We start from the raw sequence: 21678 nt of genomic DNA, 5'->3' as shown, positions 1-21678 counted from the left end.
GGACAAGGGAGAGCTGTTGCATGGGAGCCTGGATAGGTACTTGGAAGCACATAGAGCTTGGCACGCGACCGATCCATAGAAATCCCTTATGGAGGTTGCGTGCGCCTGACATTCCGCCCGAGTGTTCCTGACTGCCGGCCGACATACATGCATATATATATATATATATATACCCGACAGATAGCAACTGTGTAATACTATCGAGCTCTGATCTACAATTCTTTATCTTTTTCCTCCTACAACCGGTGGAAACTAAATATAATTACAAGACCAAAGTTACTTTAGAAATTACATGCGGATGGCGTGATAAGAACCGAGAATTTTCAACAACAAAGCCGACTTGGCGAAACTTCCATCTCCCGCATGAAAATTTTCCATCTTTTCCAACAATTTACTCTGACACGTTACACAGCTCTGTAAAATTTCCTTTGTTGCGTTTTAATTAGCGGTGGTTCGCGTTCACCCTTTCGCCCTCGCTAAATATCAGTTAATTAATTTGCATCTCGAGCACTTTTCTCAACTTTTATGGGGGTCGATGGATCTTTCGTAAGACGACGGGGTGGATATGGTATACCACCTTCTTGGGAGACACAGATCCAAAGGGAAAAGTTCGTAGCGGTGTGGGATATGGTGAGGTGAATGGGGGTTACTCGCCTCGGGGCCAACAAGGAGGAAGGAAGGAAGGAAGGAAGCTTAGAGGGGGAAGGGCTCTTGTGTGTAGCATAACAGCTGCTATTGACACCTCGATACCCTGACTCAAATGGAATCGACTCTCTCTCTCTCTCTCGCTAACTCGCTATGCTCTACACCTATTCACCAAGCTCCAGACGATCCAGCCTTTGTTCAACAAAATTGCGACGTTTCTTCATTTGACTAATATGCAATTTCCAACGAGACAGATGCTGCTCCGGATATCAACGAGCAATTATATACCTTTTAATACAAATATGACAGCGTCTCGCTCGATTTAGCCATTAAGGCTCGACAGAAATAATAATAACAACAAGTAGAGCAGCAGGCATAAGTAATTATAAAATAAGAGCAACCCCTGAGGGAAGAAAAAAAGAGGCTCGAGGCAGAGTTGTACAAGTTTATAGGACAAGAGTGGAGCAATTAGCATAACCTGCTCCGAGAGAGACAAGATGTCCAATGTCGCGGAAATTCTTTATGGCCACGGGACAATGGGTCCTCGTATAATTCGAGCATTTGGCCAGGAGGTAGAAACGGTTTTGTTCGCGCAGCAGGCAAATATATTTTTCTGGCTTTGCGGAGGCGCAAGTGCAAAGGTGACATAGAGAGTTAGTTGTTACTGGTGAGAAGGGCTGTCGGGGTGAGGAAGCGAGGCTGCTCAAGTGGCGAATAGAGGCGGGCGGGTGGATGAACGAGGGTCTGCAAGAGAGGATGAGGGGTGTGTCTCAACGCCTGGCCGCGACATCAGCAATTAGTCACCGACGCTTAAAAACCTCCTAGCTTCAGTTCCATCCAGCGCGTCTTAGCCAAACAGATTAGTCCAATTTATTAATTTGTTTCAACGGATTATATTCGGCTCAACAGCTCGGTCAGCATCAAACGGCCAGCCGTGCACGTGACTACCTCTCAATTTCCCTTTCCTAGACTCTATATGCGTGTGCACCGTATGTACGTGTCTATATGTAGTATTATCTACCTACTTATTCGCTTCGGTTCAATCTCCCATTATTCCAATCGAGTAAATCTCTTCAAATCTTTTTAATATTTGTATAAGTATTGAGGTTTTTTTTTAGGCATCCTATACTATCTTTATATCTATTCATAAGAAACTACCGTAATTACCAAATCTTTTTCATTTTCTTAAGTGTTTTCTAATTTTTATCGTTCCACTGCTCGATATTCTGCATGGGTTTTAGGGGGGCGATGTAAGGTGGAATTTTAATAAAATTCATGATGGAATTGGCTGAATATCGAATCAGTTGGATCAACAACGAGCGTCTATATTACTATACAATTGAGCGATGAATTGGAGAAATAAGATTTTTTGCCAAGTCTTCTCTAAACTGTATTGTTCTACTGGCGGTTATTCTGGCGGTTTTAGTAACCGTGGAATAAGTTGGCTCTGTGAATTAATCTGTTTCAGCGGCACGCGAGAATCCACTGTTTTAACAAAAAATATGAGAAATATCGATGCTTCTTTTTCGCAAGGTCTTGTTATAGCCTAATTCATATTGTTCTGCTGGCGGTTATCCCTGTGCTTTTTTTCAATTTTATCAATCGCGCAAAATTCATCGTAAAGTAAGCTAAATAACGAATATCTATGTATAGGAGGATCTATTAATTAATATTTTTCAACTGCCCACGAGTACTTTCAATTAATTGAGCGAAAAATAAGAGAAAAAAAATCCTTTTCGCAAAGTCATGCTTAATTTATATCATTCTGTTGGCGGTTATCCCGGCGTTTTTAATCATCGCAGAATCCACTAAATAATGTTTTTCTACAGCATGCGAGTACTTTCTAATAATTGAATGAAAAAGAAGAGAAAAATACGTTTTTTCGCAAAGTCGTGCTTAACTTGCATTGTTCTACTAGCGGTTATTTCGGCGTTTATATTCATCGTTGAATCCATCGAATAATGTTTTTCTACTGCTCGCGAATACTTTCTATTAATTGAGCGTAAAATAGGAGAAAAAAAATGCTTTTTCGCAAAGTCTTGCCTAATATATATGTATCGTTCTACTGGCGGTTATCCCAGCGCTTTTATGGGGGCGACGCACTGCAGAATTCCACTAAAATTCATCGTGGAGTAAGTTGGATAAGGAGGAGGATTTGCGCAACGAGTGGGAGAGAAAAAGCGTAGAAGGGTAAGAGGATAAGCGCTGGAGGGGGTCGGAGGGAGCTGGTTGGTCAGGAGGGAGGAGGTCCAGGATGGCTGCGGAAGAGCTTGGTGAAAGAAGCAAGGGAGGAGAGTGTGTGTGGAAGGAAAGAGAGAGAGAGAGAGGGGTTATAGAGATGGGGAGGGGGAGGAGGGGGTGCTGGGGAACACAACGTGCGCTGGTGCTTTTGACAGGCCGATGAATTGAATAATCGCAAGTCGAGTCGAGTCGAGTCGAGTCGAGGGGGTCCACCGCGCCAAATCTCAGCCCCCAATACTCTCCCTCTCTAGATATGTATATATCTATATACCCATATCCGCTTCGTCATATGTATTTGTATCGTCCGATTTTTAGTACCATAATACTCCACACGGTAAGTATTGACGTATTATGAAGTAATGTAAGAAATGACGAGTCGCGCGAGAAAATTTTAATTATAATTACTGCGCAGGAAAGTGATTAATAATTGATTACTATAAAATTAATAATTTTTACACGAGTCGAGGGGAAGATCTATCGCGAATGTTAATAAATCTCAGCTGAAAATACGCTTTCTTTATGCAGAGATATCCATATCCATTTTGCCATATGTATTTGTAGCGTCCGATTTTTAGCACGATAATGTTCCAATAAATATCGACGAATTATGAATTAATATATGGGGAAAAGATGAACGAATCGCGAGAATTTGAACGATAATAGCTGTGCAGGAAAATGATTGGTGGGTAAGGGGGGGGGGGCGGGGGGAAATGTAGGAAATTATCGAGGAAAGCGGCTAATAAAGTCGATTTCACGGGCGATTCGTCGTGTTCGGCATATAAACGAGGAAATATACCCATACGATTTGGCTTTGCGTGCGATGACAATGGAGCTTTAGGGAATATTTTCGGTGTGTTGGTGTTGCGCTGTTACGGGATAAGAGACACGCAAGTCCTCGTCCCCGTTCCCGTCCCCGACCCCGGTACAGTTATAGGAGAGCCGGAGAGGGCCGCCGCCGCCGCCGCTGCCGCTGCCGCACCACGCCGCGCCGCGCCGCACCGCTCCACCCGGGGAGAGGCATGCGGCGTCATGTGCTTCTAACTGCCCCTATCAGAATAATATTATTACCCAGCCACCCCCGATTGCCCACGACTTTCACTTTCCGCCAACTGTCAAGTCAACCTGCCAAATCACTGCTATCGGGATCCTTACGATTGTCGCTGCAACATATTTTCCTATTACCCAATAATTCCAACTTTTTCCAAACATTGCTGACTCGTCTGCCAAATATTACAAGTTTTCTAAAAATGCCTCAAACAGTTTGTAACGAATTTGACGAGAATTTTTACTCGATGTCAATTGTTAAATTAATAAGCCGAGAAATCAGTGCATGATAACGAAATCCGTATCATTGTTGATGCAATATATTTTACTGTTAACAAACAATTCGAATTTTTATTGAAGCATTGTTGTTGTTTTTGAAAATGTATAAAGTTACAAATTTTTATAAAATGACTAAAATCATTTGTAACGAATTTCAAAAACATTCTTTTCTGTCAATTGTCAAGTTAAACTGTCAAATCAGTGCTAATGGGAGCCTTGCGATTGTCACTGTAACATATTTTCCTATTACCAAATTATTCCAATTTTTATTCAAGCATTTTTAACTCGTATGTCAGTATGAAATGGTAAAAGCTTGAAAAAATGGCTAAAAGAATTTTTAACGTATTTCAAAAGCATTTTTCGTTTTTGACACAACTGTCAAGTAAACCTGCCAAAAACCTTTATTATACAGAAATCCTTACGATTGTTGCTACATCACATATAGTATCAAATAAATTACACTTTCCCAAATATTAAAATAAAGAAAGCTTAAAAAGAAATCGAAAAAATAAATTGTGTCGAATTTGTCTACAATTGTCATTTTCTGTCAATTTTCAACTGAATTTAGTAAAGCTTTCTTGTTTCATGGTCCTTACCATTACTGTTACGACAGAAAAACTATTACCAAATGATTTCAACTTCTCTCGACGCATTAAAAAATCTTTAAAAAATGTCAAAAACAATTTGTATATAATTTACCCACAACTGTCCTATTCTGGCAATTATCCGATGAATCCATTAGAGCATTCTTATACCCTGATCCTTGTATACGATTACCACTGAAACTTGTATTATTATTACATAATTTTATCTGTCGCAATTATTAAAATAAAAAAAGCATAGAATGAAATGGCAAAAACAATTTCTATCGAATTTGTCCACGACTGTCATTTATTGTCAATTATCAATCGAATCTGCCGAAGCAGTGCTATATCGAGATCCATCACAATTGCCGTTGCAACATATATTATTACCAAATAATTCCAACTTCTCGAAGCAATGCTGGCTCACGTGTCAGAGCGGGGAAGGTAAAAAGCTTGAAAAAAGCCTGGCGAAAACAATTTCCAACAGACTCGTGCTTGGGGTTCGAAGTGAAAAGCGCAAGCGGCTCGTAGACACTCTCTTCTATTTCTCTCTCGCAGCAGTTTTCGTCCAGTGCACCTCGAAAGCTCGTGCTTGAACAGAAAAAAAAAACAGAAGAAAGGGAGAGAAAAAAAAGGAAAAGCTCGGCACCTTCTCTAACACTAGCCGTCACAAACTGGCGTCACCGCGGAAAGCTCTCAGCTTCTCTCTTTCTCTTAATTGCAAGCATCCAAATGTTAAATTTACTATTTTCTCGCAGTAGTAACTTCCTCCTCAAGTGCAGACACTTGCTGGGAGCTTCTAGGGAGATCCGTCGTATCTACCGTGGACCTTCCGGTTTTCTCTTCACTCCTACCACACTAATAACCAATCTACCCGGCCACATGTATACACGTACAATCGCAGCGGGAGTTTCTGCCTTGTGTGACACTTGAACCCTCGCTTCCACGCTTCCAAAGGAGAGAGAGAGAGAGAGAGAGAGAGAGAGAGAGAGAGGGAGAAGGGTTCGTGTTAATTAATATCACGTCACACGCGTTGCCCAGCTAAAATCTGTCTCCGCCTCTGCTGCCGAAATATTTCTCACTCTCTCTCCCTCTCTCTCTCTCTATCTCTATCTCTCACAATCTCACTCGTAGCCTACACCGATACCTAACACTGCAAATTGTTTTGCTCTAGCGATCATTTGTCAAGAATCAAGAGCTTTGAAATCTGACACAAACTCGCCAGTTTTTTTCCAGCAAAGTGAGAAACAAATTTTTTAAATAAAGGTACTGGAAGAATAAAGATAATATCGTAGTTCGGCGACTTTCGCTTTCTCATTTTAGTTATATAGAATTTTTTTTGACATCTCTCTCTCTCTCTCTCTCTCTATCACCACCTCTTCCATTTTTCTCTCTTTTTCAATCTTGCTCATATTCTAACGTATCAATACCCACCGCTGCAAAATTATATTGCTTTGGCCATCATTTGTCAAGAATCAAATGCTTTCAAGTATAGAAAACTTGCAAGTTTTCCTGAGAGTATAACAGTAGTATTTTCAACAAATAGGAAAAACATTCTGAAGACAAAGATGCCGAAAGAAAGAATATGTAATATCGCAGTTCGTCTACTTTCACTTTATTTTAGTCATATAAAATTTTTCTTAATAAATCCCCCCCTCCCCCCCCCCCCCAACTCTTTCTTTCACAAGTTCACTTGGCGGATTCTAAAAAGGCAAATTAATTATATCCCTCCAACGATAATTAGTCAATAATGTGAAAAGCTTTGAAATCTTTAAATTCCACTTTTCCAAGATTAACAGTAGTTTTTCCAGCAAAGGGGAAGAAAATTTGTCAGATAAAGATGATAGAGGTATAGGAGCATATAATACCGTACACCGGCGGTTTTCATTTGCTCATTTTAGTGACACCAAATTTTTATGAACAAATCTCCCTCCCTCTTTCTTTCTTAAACTAATTTGTATCTTAAAAGTGTAAATAATAGTTCTTTGTTGGCTATAATTTGTTAAGAATACAAAAACCTCTAAATGTGGCAAAGTCCAGAGTTTTTCCTGTAAAGGGGAAACAAATTTTGCAGATAAAGATGCTGAAAGCAGGAGCATAATATCGTATATCGACGGTTTTCAGTTTCTCATTTTAGTGATATCGAATTTTTCCGGACATCTTTCCCTCTCTTCCTCTTTCTCGGTTATCTCTCCTTGGCTCGGCGTTATTATCCTCCCACTGGAGCCCCGCGCGGTCTCCACTTCCCTCTGATCCTCTCACAGCAGCACCGCGGCATCCCTCGACCACCTCCACACCCTGTTTGCCGCTCCATCGTTCTTTATACCAAACAAAGCAATCTCCAGGCCGTTTTGCCCTCGACAGCTCTCTGCCCGTTACCCTGTGCTTCTCTCCTACGTCTATATATGAACACACACACACACACACACACACACAACTATAGGTGACAATTTCTATATACATCAGCGCTACTACAATAATACTTACGAAAACCATAAATCTCCAAAACATGACTCGACTATTTCGCAATTAGGAAAACAGAAATAATTAAGAGATGAGTTTGAAAAATTAAAATACAATATGTATATATATATATATATATATATATATATATATAAATGAATAATTATTATCCGTTTAAAAGGGAGAAGGCATGATATAGCGAGTTGTCGGAAGTCTTATATAATAATTGGCGATTTCTGCCCGATGTTCATTTGATTATTTTTTCTTGCTGCCTGGGGAATAGCGTGGGAGTGGAGGGTCGGCGGGAGTGTATTGGTGGGATAGGTGAGAAGTGGGGAAAGAGGGTGATAAGTCGTGACGTCGTCGTCGTCGTCGTCGTCGTCGTGGTCGTGGTCGTCGTCGCAAACGTAGAGGCGATTCCGATGGGAGCAGGCGTGGCCTAGCAACCCTTCCAGCACCCCTCCACTCTTAAGTTTGTCGGTTTGCCGAGGGTGGTGCAGAAATCCCGTTGGCTGCTAGCTACCCTCACTCTTGCCACGTGGACCACGAGGGAGGCTTTCCCAGGGTGGCCGAAAAACGCATAAGGAAAAAAATGAACCGACCACGTCCATCTAATCCGGAAACACCCAAATCCATCCTCTTCTTTCGCTGATGAACCACCTTCGACTCTTCCAAACTCTTTTATTACTCTCGTCCCTTAAAATTCCTTATTCCTCTACGGGAATAATTTGATGATGAGGGTGTATTGGAAGAATGCCGATAATTCAGGAAGAAAATGGAAGATTTCGAGTGAGCGGGCCCTCATCGTCGGTGAAGCTAGATAATAAAGTTGATAAGGATGTAGAAGGAGAGAGAGAGGAGGAGAGGGGGAGAGGGAGAGAGGGGGAGATATAGAGAGTGTGGAAAGAGGGGTGATGTGTGTGTGTGTGTATATGGTAAACGTGGGCGTGTCCCGAGCAGGGAGTCTCGCGAGTGGATTGGTCGCTCCAAGGGGTGGTTTCGTCAAATAAAATCCAATGGTGGAGTGAAGGAATGCGAGACTCGGAGGTTTTTTCCCCCACCGCGCACTGCCACTCCGGCTGCTCTATTCCTCGGCTTGGCTGCTTCGCCGTTCTCCCTCTCTTCGACTCCCCCCCCCCCATTCCCCACCCTCGCTTCTTTCTTTCTTGGCAAAGGGGGTGCGTTTGATGGGAGTATGATTTTATTACGGCATTATACCGAGCGAGCCAAACCCCGAATTGCTCGGCTTATAGTCTGTATTATCTCACCTAAGAGGGTGGAGGGGGAACCCGGCTTCCAGAGAGGGGGGCTCTGGACCGAAAAGCCACCCCGAACTACCGATGGACAAGGGATGCAGTCTCAGTTGTTAGGATAGGGTAGCGCCAGGAGGCTCCCATCCACATTATCCTTCGTGCACTGGCTTCTTATATATTTCCCACCCCCCCCCCTTCCCCCTGCCCGCCCCATCCCCCCCAATTCCATAAATGTACTCCAAATAATATACACTAGACATGGAGGAATAATTAGAAAATTAATCGAGTCATGAGTTTGTGCAGTGTTGATAAACGTGATTTTGTAAATCTTCTTTGGCGAGAGATCTACCTGTGTTTATCGTATCTCGCCATTTAATCAAGTGGGGTGCAACGTTTGAATGAGTGAACAACAGCGTGTGGAATTTCAAGTGACTTCCGGAAAGAGTGGTGGTCTATGTCATCGATACGCGCAGAACCGAGAGACTTATCTTTGAGGATACCAAGAGTGTCGATGAAATCCAGATTGGAGAAGGATCGGCAACTCAAGGTCAGGCAAAGTGAAGAGGAAACGAGGGGGGTGGTGGTGGTGGTGGTGGTGGTGGTTGTGGTGGAGGAGGAGGAGGGCGGGGGGGAGGACGAGGGAAGAGAAGGAGCACCGAAAGTGCTATGTTTCCCTCGCCAGCGGCGATGCTGAAGAATCTCCAGCAGAGTGCAATGACCTCGCCGTTCCTCATGGAGAACTTGCTGCAGAGCAAGGGTGCAGGTGCAGGGGCTGCGGATTTGGCCAGTTTGACCTTGAACTGGGCTGCTACTCTGGTAGCGAGACAACGAGAGTGCGAGGCTGGCTTCAGATTGGACCAGCAACAATCCTCCGATCATCATCATCATCATCATCATCATCATCATAATAATCATAGTAATCAAGAGAATCAGGAAGGAATGACTCGGAGGACGGTGGACTGGCGCTTGGGCCGGGACAAGGTCACCACCGAACGTAATCAGCAATTATTCGAGCTGGAGAACGAGCAGCTTCAGGTTCAGCAGCAACAAGAGTCCCAGCAAGAGGCTCAAGGTCCTCAGGATCGACTATGTCCCGATGCCCTCTGCCAGGACCGGTTGGAGAACAGATCAGGATCCGCCATGGATTCTGGAAACTCCAACGTTGGCGACGAGGACAGAAACTCCAGTGAGATGGACGGTGCTGTGCAAACTGAACGCGATGACTACTTCAGCCTCCAGGCTGACAGGAGATTCGACCTTGGCTGCAGGAACGTCATGCACACGATAGATGAGCGTGCCACCGACAGGATATCCGAACGCACGGCTACATCCTGTTCCTGCTCCTGCGGCGACGACCACTGCTCAGGACCCGCTTGCAAGTCCATCGTTCAGGAGAAGGAAAAACCACCCCTCAAGTTTAGCGTCAATGCTATACTCGGTGGTAACCACAACTCGAGGCCTCATTCAGGTTCATTCATTTACAACCTTCTCCACTTTTCCACCGAGATCGACCTTAGTTTAATAGACACTTTTTTTAATCCAGCTTGCTTTAGCAACAATTATTTATTTACTATTTTTTCAACACAAATGATTTAGCATAATATTCGTTAAATATGTTGGTTAACGTTAGAGGCTTAACTGCTTTTCGGTCATTTTTCTGGCTGCTTGGAATATTATTTTCTATGGTGGGGATGAGCTCGTCTCTTATTGAGAGAATGGTAGCAAACAGTAAACTGTAGGCCGCATTTCCCGTGGTAACTACAACTCGAGACCTCACTCATTTTAGGTTAATTCATTTATGACATTCTGTCTTTTCCAGTGAGCTGATTCTTTGGCCGATAAAGAATTTATTATTTAGAAGCAATTTATTAATAATTATCTGATGTTTGGATATTGTTGAAGGAATAACTGGTTGTGGACAATTTTTGTGACTCATTAAAATATTGGTTTGGATGATTGTGACAGGGCCGGTTTCTTCATAGATATGGTAGTAAATAGTAAACTGTAGAGGCAGAGTGTCTTGCAATAGCTATAATTCATGTTAAAAATCTACGTTTTGCTAAAGTGATTTTATAAGAAATAAAAAAAATTGAACTTCTCGCGAGAAAGTTTAAAAATGTATCCTTTTTAATATCGTTGGTTTTAGAAACATTAATTGTTAGAAAGAGGGTGGAAACTATAAAAAACTATCAAACAGTGCTGGGGCGCTTGCGTTCTGTACCAACAGCTAAACACAGATAACATAATTCGAAAGCACTGTGAATTACATATTGCTATATAAAATGCCAAGAATGAATGATCAAAAATTTAAGTATTAGAAAAGTCAGATTAGATTTTAAATACCTTAAACACTTCATTGTTTCCCAGTTAAACATTTTTTATGGCAACTGAAACGCGTTGTGTATCCCTCCTCTCCCACATCTATAGATGAAAAAATTGGTACCAACGGCTATATTGCGTAAGCATTTTTTTATAAATATAGTCAATTTGGAGTAAGAAAATTTATACAAACTTGATAGTCTTCAATTAAGGGGAGGGGGGGGGGGGGGAGAAAATAAAAAGTTTGTCTTTTCTCGAGGGTTTTTGAATTTGTTTGGTTCGGTTGGATATTGTTGTTATTGATTCTGTTTCGTGCGAAACGCGATATTGCGAGACGAGGGGGATGAAAAGGACGCGCGCGCGCCAGAAGAAATGTATGTCGCGTTCGTAAATCTTAAGCGGCGGCGGTGGCAACGCACACCCTTAAGACGAGTGGAGTCGAGCGCAGCGTGCGTGCTGTGTCCTCTCTCTCTCTCTCTCTCTCTCCCTCTCATCCTCACCCTCGCTTGGCGTCAGCTGCCACGCCACTTACCTTCACCCCAATATTAAGCCCTTACGATTGCTGCCTATAATATTAGACAAGCTCCAGCGACCAATGATCCATGCCTCGTTCTCTCCTCTCTTATCGCCTCCTCCGATTAAATCTCTTCGATCTCTGTATACACTGAAAGCAAGCGAAAACCAGGCATTCGACTCTTCCGATCAAATCTCTTCCATTTTTTTCTACATTGGCAATCAATAATTATACAAAATTCTATCGTCTGTCCAATCATTTCTATCTTTGTTTACTATATATATGCAAAAATATTGAGAATAATCTATTTTGAGAGTTAACCTCTCGTATTGATATAGATTATACTAGAGAGCAAAAAGCAAAAAAAAACTATATCCTCCAATTAAATCTATTCAATCTCCATGTCCAAATCTATCGATAGTTAAAAACTGTATAGAAAATCCTCTTCTTCAATTAATTCACTAATATCGCTCCTACCAACAAAAAGAAATATTAGAAAATCGTTTCCTCTAATCAGACCTCTTCAACATCCACATCGGAACCTATATGAAGAGTGAAAAAGCGGAGAATCACATCCTCCAATTAAATCTCTCGGATCTCTATGCACGTACAAGTATATACATACATACTACTAGGAAAAAGCAGAAAATGGTGAAAAATATGAGGAAGGGATGAAATATAATTGAGAGACGGAGTTTTTAGGTGGCGTTGGGGGTTGAGGGGTGAATGTTGCATTTAACAGATCGGCGAATCGCGTGCATGTGCCGCGAGGCTGAAGTATAAAGTTGGCTAGCAAAAGGGTGGGGTTGGTGCATTTGTCGGATAACGGGATGCATTGACCGTGCCACGTGCATGTGTTACATCCCTTCCCCACCTTTCACTGCGTATACGATCCATCCAGGCCTGCGGACGATGCGCACCACCTACGGCACCGACCCCCTCCCCCCTCCCCCTCCCTCGATAACTTGTATACGTCATGTCGAAATGTTGTGAAATAATTGCGTGAAAAAGTGATTTCGCTCGAAATTCATCAACGAGGGTCCCAGACTTTTTTCATAGAGGAAGAAACTATACGAGCTAGTTAATACCGAATTGAGGGAATTTTATATACATTGTGTGAAATACATACAGCAATTTTGTTCAGTCGAAAGAATAACGTGTTGAATTTATTAAATAATATATATAAATACGTATATATATTAATAGAGATACGTTGAATAAGTGCTGAGAATGCAAAACTATTTAATGCTCCAATTCCCCATTGATATCCTTTATACGTCGTGCGTTGAAATGTTACGTATAATAATTGAAGACGTCAATGGAAAAATGTCATGTTACAATTTCAATGTTCAGAGTAAATTGACGTTAAAGCTTTCACGTAACATACACACAGAATATGTGCGACATGACGCATTTAGCATGTGAAAAGTTTCCGATGAGAAGAAATACACAGTGGATTTCTTTGAACAAGGAATTTATGAGGATGTCGAAAGACACACAGGATATGATGTTTTGATAAATGCATACGAGTTAATAGCTCGTTCCACCGATATCTTCAATTATGCCCGAAGAAGCGATCTCGCCGAAGTTTCGTCAAGGAGGGTCCCGTAGTCCTTTTTCAGCAGATAGTATGAAGAAGATGTAGGATCTGGTTAGAATGGAGTTAAGGGAATTTAACGGGGAGAGACGCGGCGACCTGTCTATTTAATAATGCAGCAAGTTCGTTGATCCGAAAGAATAACCTGGAGAATCCATTACATATACATGTAGTAATGGAGATCCGTTGGATGAGAATCGCGAAGGAAAAGTTTCAAGGGTCTTTATATAATCCAGGATGGAAAGATAGTGTAGGACAACTGTAACAACACGCGAGAATCATCCTTCGTGTCTGAGTTTAATCCCGTTCTTTTCGGGGGGTGGTCCACCGAAAAAAGCGAAGCATTCCCATTCAGTGTTTCCGTTGTGGCTTAAGCCGTTATTAGGCGAGCAAGCTTCTCTCATTGGTCGCCTAGCAAAACAACGATAAAACCCGATGAGTATTTTATAGGGTACAATGGACTCCTGTCTATTCCACCCCATTGTGTTAGGCATTGTCCGCCAAAACCCAAAACTCTCCGCCCTTCGTTATTTTTTCCTTTTTTCCATCCCTCGCTCTCTCTCTCTCTCTCTCTCCTCTTTCTCCATTATTTTCAAACACGTCAGCTTCTCTCTTGGTTTTTTCGCCTCGTTGGGCGTGGTGACCGGCTTCGCAATATTTTTCCAGCCTGTTTTTTGCTCGCTCGCCGTTTCTCATAGAGCCCATTAAAGAAAGTCGATTTTTGCCAATGACACGCGGTTTCGTTTCGATTTTTTTACTGCGTATATCTATATATATATATATATGTATTTGCCAACTCTTGTCGGAGGTGTCGAGGCGTGCGTCAACAAGAGCTGCCGTGGATTCCGCCTCGAGCTCCGTTGAGGAGGGTTCTCTTGGAGGTGTCGACTCGGATTACGGGTTATACTCCGTGTACTTTACGCGTACTTGCCTCTTCTTCGTTTTCTCCCGACAACATCATTTTCAAAGCTAAGATGCGATTACAGCGCTTTTTCCCAGATATTTTTACAACTTTCATTGTTATACACTATTGTCAAGCTGATGAGAAGATTGCTCATGCGCGTAATTATTCTCTTGTTTATTTTTTCGCGTTTTATCTCAAACGAATATACTCTTCAAGGCCAAAACAAGATTTTAGCTTTTGTGCAAAATTTTATTGCTTGCAACGTTGCTGCTAAGTCAATAGTAATATTCACTGTAAAACCTGTAATTTACTCGTACCTAAACCTTATCTCTTTTTTTGCTTCTCTCGAATAGATAATTTTCAAGGCCAAGACGCAATACCAGCCTTCCTACAGAACTTGCAGAATTCCACGGGTTACAATATTGCCAAGCCAATAGCAAGATTGGCGACGTACTATCCTTATCAGAGACCGAGCCATCAGGCTGGACGCCATCTGCCGCCGAACACTCATCACGCCTTGCAACAATTGTTCTATAGGAGTCCTTATATACACGGTGAGGTTATGGGCCACGATGCACGCATGCAACAAGTGCGTCCCGCTAATGTATATATTTATATATATATATATATATATATATATATGTATATATGTAAATACATATATGCGTTGGCGAAGCCTCGTGCAATCTTTGGGAATTTCAGTGCCAGGTAACACAGCTGGTAGCGGGACGAGTCATCATCCTGCTACGACGGGAACCGGAGCTCCGTTCCCAGCAGCGATGCCGCCGGATTTTGTCACGGGACTGGCATTCCCCTGGGCCACCAATCAGCGTGGAAAACCTCGAAGGGGTATGATGAGGCGAGCTGTCTTCTCCGATCTTCAGAGGCGAGGCCTCGAGAAAAGGTTTCAGCTGCAAAAGTACATCAGCAAACCTGATCGCAAGAAACTCGCTGAGAAATTAGGTCTCAAGGACTCTCAGGTAGGAAAACAATTTCAAAAACACAACTTTAATTTAATTTCTTGCGTCTATCGGGTTTATTTGCTGGTTCATTAATTGTGCAATTAGTAATACGAATTGCTTGAATAAATAGTCGAAAAAAATACAGAGAAGCACCTTTTCAAAAAGTTTCTTCATAAGAATATAATCAATAAACTGCATAAATGTGCTTTTAATCGAATTTATTGTGCTGGGCTTAATTTATCGATTCATTAGTCACAATTAATAAAAAATATTATAGGCTAAGAAAGATCTGCTTGCACGAAACTTGATGATTTTATTGAAAATATATAACGCACTCTCCCAGGTAAGAAAGAAGCTGGTAAATAAACTACACACAACTGTAGGCCTCCAATCGATTCGATTTGGTGTGTACGGAGCTTAATCGAGCGATTTCAGTTCATTAGTTGCACGTTGCACGTGTTCCCTGGCGTGGCAGAAACGGCGCGCTTCGCCACCTCTCCTCTCTAAAGAGACGCGCCGACGCTAATCAGACTAAACGTAGCTGAAAAGCCTATCCGCGCAACATCGCACCGCACCGATTAGTTTCATTGGCGCGCGTTCTCCCTCTCGTTCAGCGTGAAACTGATGCTTCTGATGGCCGGTGGCGCCCCCTCCCCCCTTCCACCCCCCCCCCCTGAAAGCTTTCGCCTCGAATTAAAAGAAACAGGGCCAACGGGGGAAGCGAGCGAGACGGAAAACCACAGGAGAAACGAAAAGTCAAGCTAACCCCGCAGGGCTCCTTATCTTTTTAATAATGAAACTCGACGGTGCTTTCTTACAAACGCACAGCTTCTGTCAGAATCACGCTCGCTCACTCCGTTGAAATCCCATTTAACAATTGTCCTTGGTGAGTTAAATCGAAGCATTTCATACCGAAATTTCCGGCAATTCTATACTATAAAGAGCGTGAAAATTAAGAGGGACGAGTGAAAAATCTGGCTAATCGAAGGAGACTCCATTAAACTTTGAGGAGAGAGCGAGAGCGAGAGTGAGAGAGGAGGCAACGTTTAATGGTTGATTGGTGGAAAACGAGATTTTAGGTTAGGGCGTTGCGCTAGCAAGCTGGCTCTTCCCACGGACAACTGACACTGACACTTTAGACAGATCGGCCATTAGGTTTACGGTTTCGAGGGATATAGAGTTACCGGAATTCCATCGGTCAGATCAATTTGTATCCATTAGCGGAGTACTCTGGTTCCATGTCTCTTCCGCATTTGTCAACTTGATCGCCTCGCCTTGCAGTCGAGATATTAAAAGGAGAGAAGGCATAAGATGAATATAACGTTGCGCAATATCTCTCGCGGTAGTTCATGCATTATGGATTTTATCTTTGAGATGCCGTGCCGCCTGCTACCACCACCCCTACAAACCCACAACAACCACCGTACTATGAATATACAATACTCCGCTTATATATATATAGTATAATAGATTTCGCTTTTGCGAATGATCTTTCATCGTGTTCTTTTATTTTCAGCCCGTAGAAGATGCGTAGAAGGTTGTACAGGAGAGCGTTGGTTTTGCGAATCGCGAGTCTATCCGAAATGTCTTCTTTGAGAATGAGCTTTGATCGTTTATTGTGTTTTTGCTTAGGCGAATAGTACCTTGATCCTAAAAAAAATCCTAAGAACGTTTTATTGATATACTTGGAATATCCTTTGAATAAAGCGCGCGATTATGGTAGGTATGCCAAACTTGGGGAGAGGAGTGTGTGTATATACAATAATGTACGTGTATATATATATACGAAACGAGCTTTCTTCGAATAAACGTCGTTTACACTTTTATCTCAAGTTGATAGTGGATGTATCAACTAGAAGTTGTACAAACGAGATAAACATTCGCGGCTATAATGAGGATATCCAAAACGTATTGGTTGCGAATGAACCTTGATCATTCTTTTATTTGGAGTCGGTAAATCAGTGGTAAAAGTGTCAAAATATAAGAAGCTGTATAGGAGAGAGAGAAAGGTTGGCGGATAACGAGGATATCCGAAACGCGTTATAGAGTGAGCCAGCGAGTGGGTAATCGTTAAACGATTGGCTGCAGCCTCTCTGGCCGTGGCCGCGCGAGCAGCTCGATCTCGCTCTCTTCCCCGGCTCGCGCGTATCCACCCTCCTTAGTGCAAGCATTCCCCTCTCGTCTTTACCTTCTCTCACCCCTTCCTTTGGAGAGCAGCGGAGCACTGGCTGCTGCTGGCGCCATCTGGTGCACTTTAATAAAAGACGATCGATTATGACGTCGCCCTCCTCCTCTCTCCACCACCACCCTCCTCTTCCTCAGACCTTTTAAACGCACACCGGACCCTACCGAATTTCCCTCTTTTATTTTTACACCACTTGCCACAGCTTATATAACTGTTTATTCCTCAAATCCAGATCTTCCAATCGAAACTATACTACAGATTCGTTGATCGACGTTGGAAAGTAAAACATCAAAGTTTATCTCGATACTGACGTCCGCACGTTTCTTCCCTTCGGACCTCTCAAACATGTGCCCTACCTTCTTCTTTTGTTTGTAACACTAAAGCTCCCATTTTGCGGTCAAATGATCCTTTTTAAATGCAAACACGCGTGTATAAAAAATCCTCGGTACGTTTAGTGTTAACAGACCTCTTATATAACTGTTTATTCCTCAAATCCAACTCCTCCAATTGAAATTATACCATAGATTCGACGTCGACATTCAAAAGCCATTTATAATGGCTTTCTCCTCCTTTTCGCACCTTTTAAACGCACACTCCACCCTACCAAATCTCTCCCTTTTACTTTTACACCACTTACCATACTCCATATAACTGTTTATTTCTCAAAATCCACTCTTCCAAATGAAACCAATGCTATACAGATTAAAAGTATAAGCGTTAAAACTTCAAGTATCGAGACATTGTACTTTATTGTATCACACTTATTAAACTTGCGCAAATCTCACCTCTTATTTCTGCCACAGTGCATTATAAAACTGTTTATTTCCGAAATTCAGCTCTCCCGATTGAAACTAATATAATATAGATTCAACGTCGAGGCTAAAAAGTCAAGTATGAAGGCGCTCACCCTCTTTTCTTAACCTCTTAAATCCACGCCGGACCCTACCAAATCTGCTCTCTCCTTTTATTTTTACACCACTTGCCATACTCCATATAACTGTTTATTCCTGAAATCCAACTCTTTCGATTGAAACTATGCTATAGATTCGTTGTCGACGCTGGAAAGCCAAGCGTCAAGGCGCTCTCTTGGTACTTTTGTTGGTTTCCAGCAAGGCTGCCTGCTGCTCTGCTGCTCCGCTGCTCCCCTCTTGGCCTGCCTGCCGTTGACGGGACAATCAATCACTGCTGCATTGCCCCCGTCCCGGTATAAACGTAAAACGAAAATAAGGAGAAAACGCCTAGCAATGAAATGACGTATACCAGATAACTCCGTCTATATAATGACTCTCAGCCTGCAAGACCTGCCAGACGGCTGGTTAGCAAAGTTATATTGACTTGGCACTCTTGGCAGGGCTAGCGAGACTAGCGGAAAAGGGAAGTCGGGCCGGGGGCGAGCAAGCCTGCCCAGCGGCGGTTCTACTATACAACTTGTCCAATGCACCTTTCGCGAATCAATCCTTATCATGCTCGACTGTATATAATCAATCGAAAATATATAATACGTAGCATTAGAAGAATTAATAAATGGGAGAGGAGGGAGTTTGAGTTATATTTACTAGCCAATCGTGAGAGAAGAGCCTTCGTATCACGATCGAGTGTAATTAACCACAAATGTATCTATGTAGAATTCGGGTAGGTATAGATATCGAATAAACCTTTTAAATTACTTTATTTGTAATAAGTCATTTTTACCGAGCAATCTTGATAGAGGGAATTTTTATACGACGATCGAATTTAATTAACTGTAAATAATATATAGGGCTTGATGTTAAATTTTATAGGTGATGATACAAATAATTAATAACAAAATGAGAGGGGAGAGTTGTTAAGTTTTATTGTTTATAAGTTATATTGACTTGGTACATACTCTTGGTAGAGCGAGTCTGGCCAGCGGCGGTTCTAGTACAACTTGTCCAATGCACCTTTGGCGAATCAATCCTCATCATGCTCGACTATAATAAAGGGCAAATTACACGTAGAATCCGATACTAAACTTTATAAAGGACGATTAAGAGAATTAACTGTAAATAGGAAGAGGGATCTGCCAAGTAATATTATTTTCAAGTTAAATTTACTCGACAATATCTTGACAGGTCAAGACCCCACAAGTTACTCTACTGTAGTCAATCACTCGAAATAAAACGTAGGATTTTAATATTGAGTTTCATAAAGGACGATTGAGATAATTAAGAATAGATGGAAAAGGGGGAGTTGTCGAGTAATATTGGGAGGTCCAATGTTGCTGTATAAGAGAAGGTATTAGTGCCTCGACAGCGATATATATATATATATATATATATATATATATGTGTGTAAAATTTGTATATGTACTTGCCATCAAGGCACTACTGTTTCTCGTAATTGGATTGACAGAGAAAACCTCCCTAATATACTCAATTATAATCTACGACAAGTATAAACACGTACGGTTTGAATGTTAAATGTGAAGAATTAATCGTTACCATGATCGAGTAAAATGAAGCTTAAATAAGAGAGAGGGAGAGAGAGCTGGATAGTGGGTTGGTTTTATAGGCGATGATTAAGAGAAATTGTTAAAGGAGCTATAGGTGCTCGTAGTTAACGAAGGAGAGGGAGGGGGAGGGGGTAGTTGTCAAGTGCAGAGGCAGCAGGCAGGGAGAGAAAATTCGCGAGGAGTGTAGCTGCTTGGCAGTTTTGGTAAATCAATCCATGATGGGCGGTGGAGAATCGACGCTGCCTCGAGGAGGGTGCGTGTAAATAAAGTGGCGAATGGCTTTGGTCGATGCAACGCGTGCTTTTGACGTCGCTTCGTTTAACGCCGTGGCTAATGCTTGCTCTTTAAAGTACGAAAATAAGGGTAGTATGCGCCGTGCTTATGGGCAAAGCGAGAGACTAGCAAATATATATATACATATGTATATATAGGTGTACGGTGCGCGTGCGAACGAAAGCGCGAGGAGCCCGCAGCTAAAGATTATACCGACACGCCGGTCCCTTGTCCCACCTAGTGGCTGTCAGCGACACACGTTAGCCCTGCCCAAAGCACGACCCTACCGTCGATCAACCCTTTACCCTCCCCGAGCTTTTAAGCCAAATTCTCATCCTCTTTTACATTCACAGGTGAAGATCTGGTTCCAAAACCGACGAATGAAGTGGAGAAACAGCAAGGAGCGAGAACTCTTGGCCAATGGTGGCTCCAGAGAGCAGACCTTGCCCAACAAGAACAATCCCAATCCAGATTTGAGCGACGCTGATGGGGACAGGCCCAGGATGGACCTTAGTGACGTCAGTCCTCTCACCAGTCCACAGAGACCAGACGATCAGCAGCAGAATGATGAGGACGAGGAGATCAATGTCACGTGATTAATTTTCAGAAGGAAGAGAAGAAGAAGAAAAAGAAGAAAATGCTTCGATGGGTTAAGAATGGAAGAATGAAGTGGAGGATCGGGCGGGCAGGAACGGAAATTGTAGGCCAATGTTGTTTCCTTGGAGGAAACCTTCTCCAACGAGGATGGTTCTAATTTTAGTGAAGTTAGTCCTCTCGGCAGTTCGGAATAACTGAATGTCGACGTAGAAGCGTTAGGATGCAGAGATTAATTTCACGCGAGTAATTTTTGCCAGAAAGAAGAGGAAGAGAAGCTCCGTTGACTCGAGAATCAACGAACCAAGGGGGGAACTGTTGGTCAGCGGTGGTTTCACAGAGAAAATCTTACTGTTCAATCAGAAGTATTCTAATCAGTGGCGAGATTCCTCTGATTGGTTGTCAATAACCTAATGACAAGGACGAGGAGATCAATGTCACGTGATTAATTTTTAGTTGAAAAAGAAGAATAACATGGTTGCAATGGTTGTAGAAGTTATAAATAAATCGGAGAATCGTTGGTCGATGGTGACTATAGGAAGCAAAGATTATTTAGCGAAAATTGCCCGGATTCTAATTTGGCCAATGCGAGTAGGAAAAAGACCAGAATGGAGTTTAGCGACGTTAGTCCTCTGACAGGACGGTCAACGGTAAGGATGAGAGGTTCAATGTCACGTGATTAATTTTTAGAAGGAAGTGAGGAAAAAGTCTCTAGTGATACCAGTACCGATAAATCAATCGGAGAATCGTTGGTCGATGATGACTCTAGGAAGCAAACCTTGCTTAACGAGAAAAATCCCGATCCACACACACAAATTCTAGCAACACGAAGGAGGATACACCCAGAATGGATGTTAACGTAGTCACTCCTCTGAGGAGACAGTCAAAAACCAAACAACGAGAACGAGGAGATAAATGTGGGGTGATTAATTTTCAAGAGGAAAAGGAAGAGATGAAAAAAAAATCTGCAATCATCTCGAGCGATCGTCGTTTCTTCTTCATCGTAATATATTATATCACATTTCCCCTTAAACTTACTTACCAAGCGTTAACAGATTCAATGCTTCTTATCCGTTTCATTCCATTGGCTGTGCGAATCTATAATTTCTTTTATAATTTTGCCCTTTGATCAAAGCACACTTGCATAGCCTTGCAAATGACAAACGAATCTTTTCCATTTGACTCTCTCGAGCGACGAATGTATCATATTGTAATTAGCCATGGATGTACCAATACGCAAAGACTTCTGTAAGCTGTCATGTAAAAGGGCTGTATTAGATCTAACATTCGAATTACCAACATATGTACGTAACGATAACTTCACTTACGGAGAATGTAATTATATTCA

The 21678-nt window shown here is 42.2% G+C and overlaps 1 protein-coding gene across 1 annotated transcript; it reads left to right on the top strand.

The window, feature by feature from the left end:
* The first annotated feature begins 9175 nt into the window (after positions 1 to 9175).
* Positions 9176 to 21674, top strand: Dbx. The gene is made up of 4 exons (XM_066727057.1): positions 9176 to 9977; positions 14197 to 14397; positions 14546 to 14823; positions 20090 to 21674. The coding sequence occupies exons 1-4, from the start codon at positions 9176 to 9178 to the stop codon at positions 20330 to 20332; spliced, it is 1524 nt and encodes a 507-aa protein (XP_066583154.1). The 3' UTR covers positions 20333 to 21674.
* The last annotated feature ends 4 nt before the right edge of the window (positions 21675 to 21678 follow it).

Source organism: Prorops nasuta, unplaced genomic scaffold (genome assembly GCF_024137725.1).
Source record: "Prorops nasuta isolate Cenicafe-Biocafe unplaced genomic scaffold, Cenicafe_Pnas_1.2 PNAS00005, whole genome shotgun sequence".
In the NCBI taxonomy this organism is placed as follows: Eukaryota; Metazoa; Arthropoda; class Insecta; order Hymenoptera; family Bethylidae; genus Prorops; species Prorops nasuta.
This window is presented reverse-complemented; position numbering and strand designations above follow the sequence as displayed.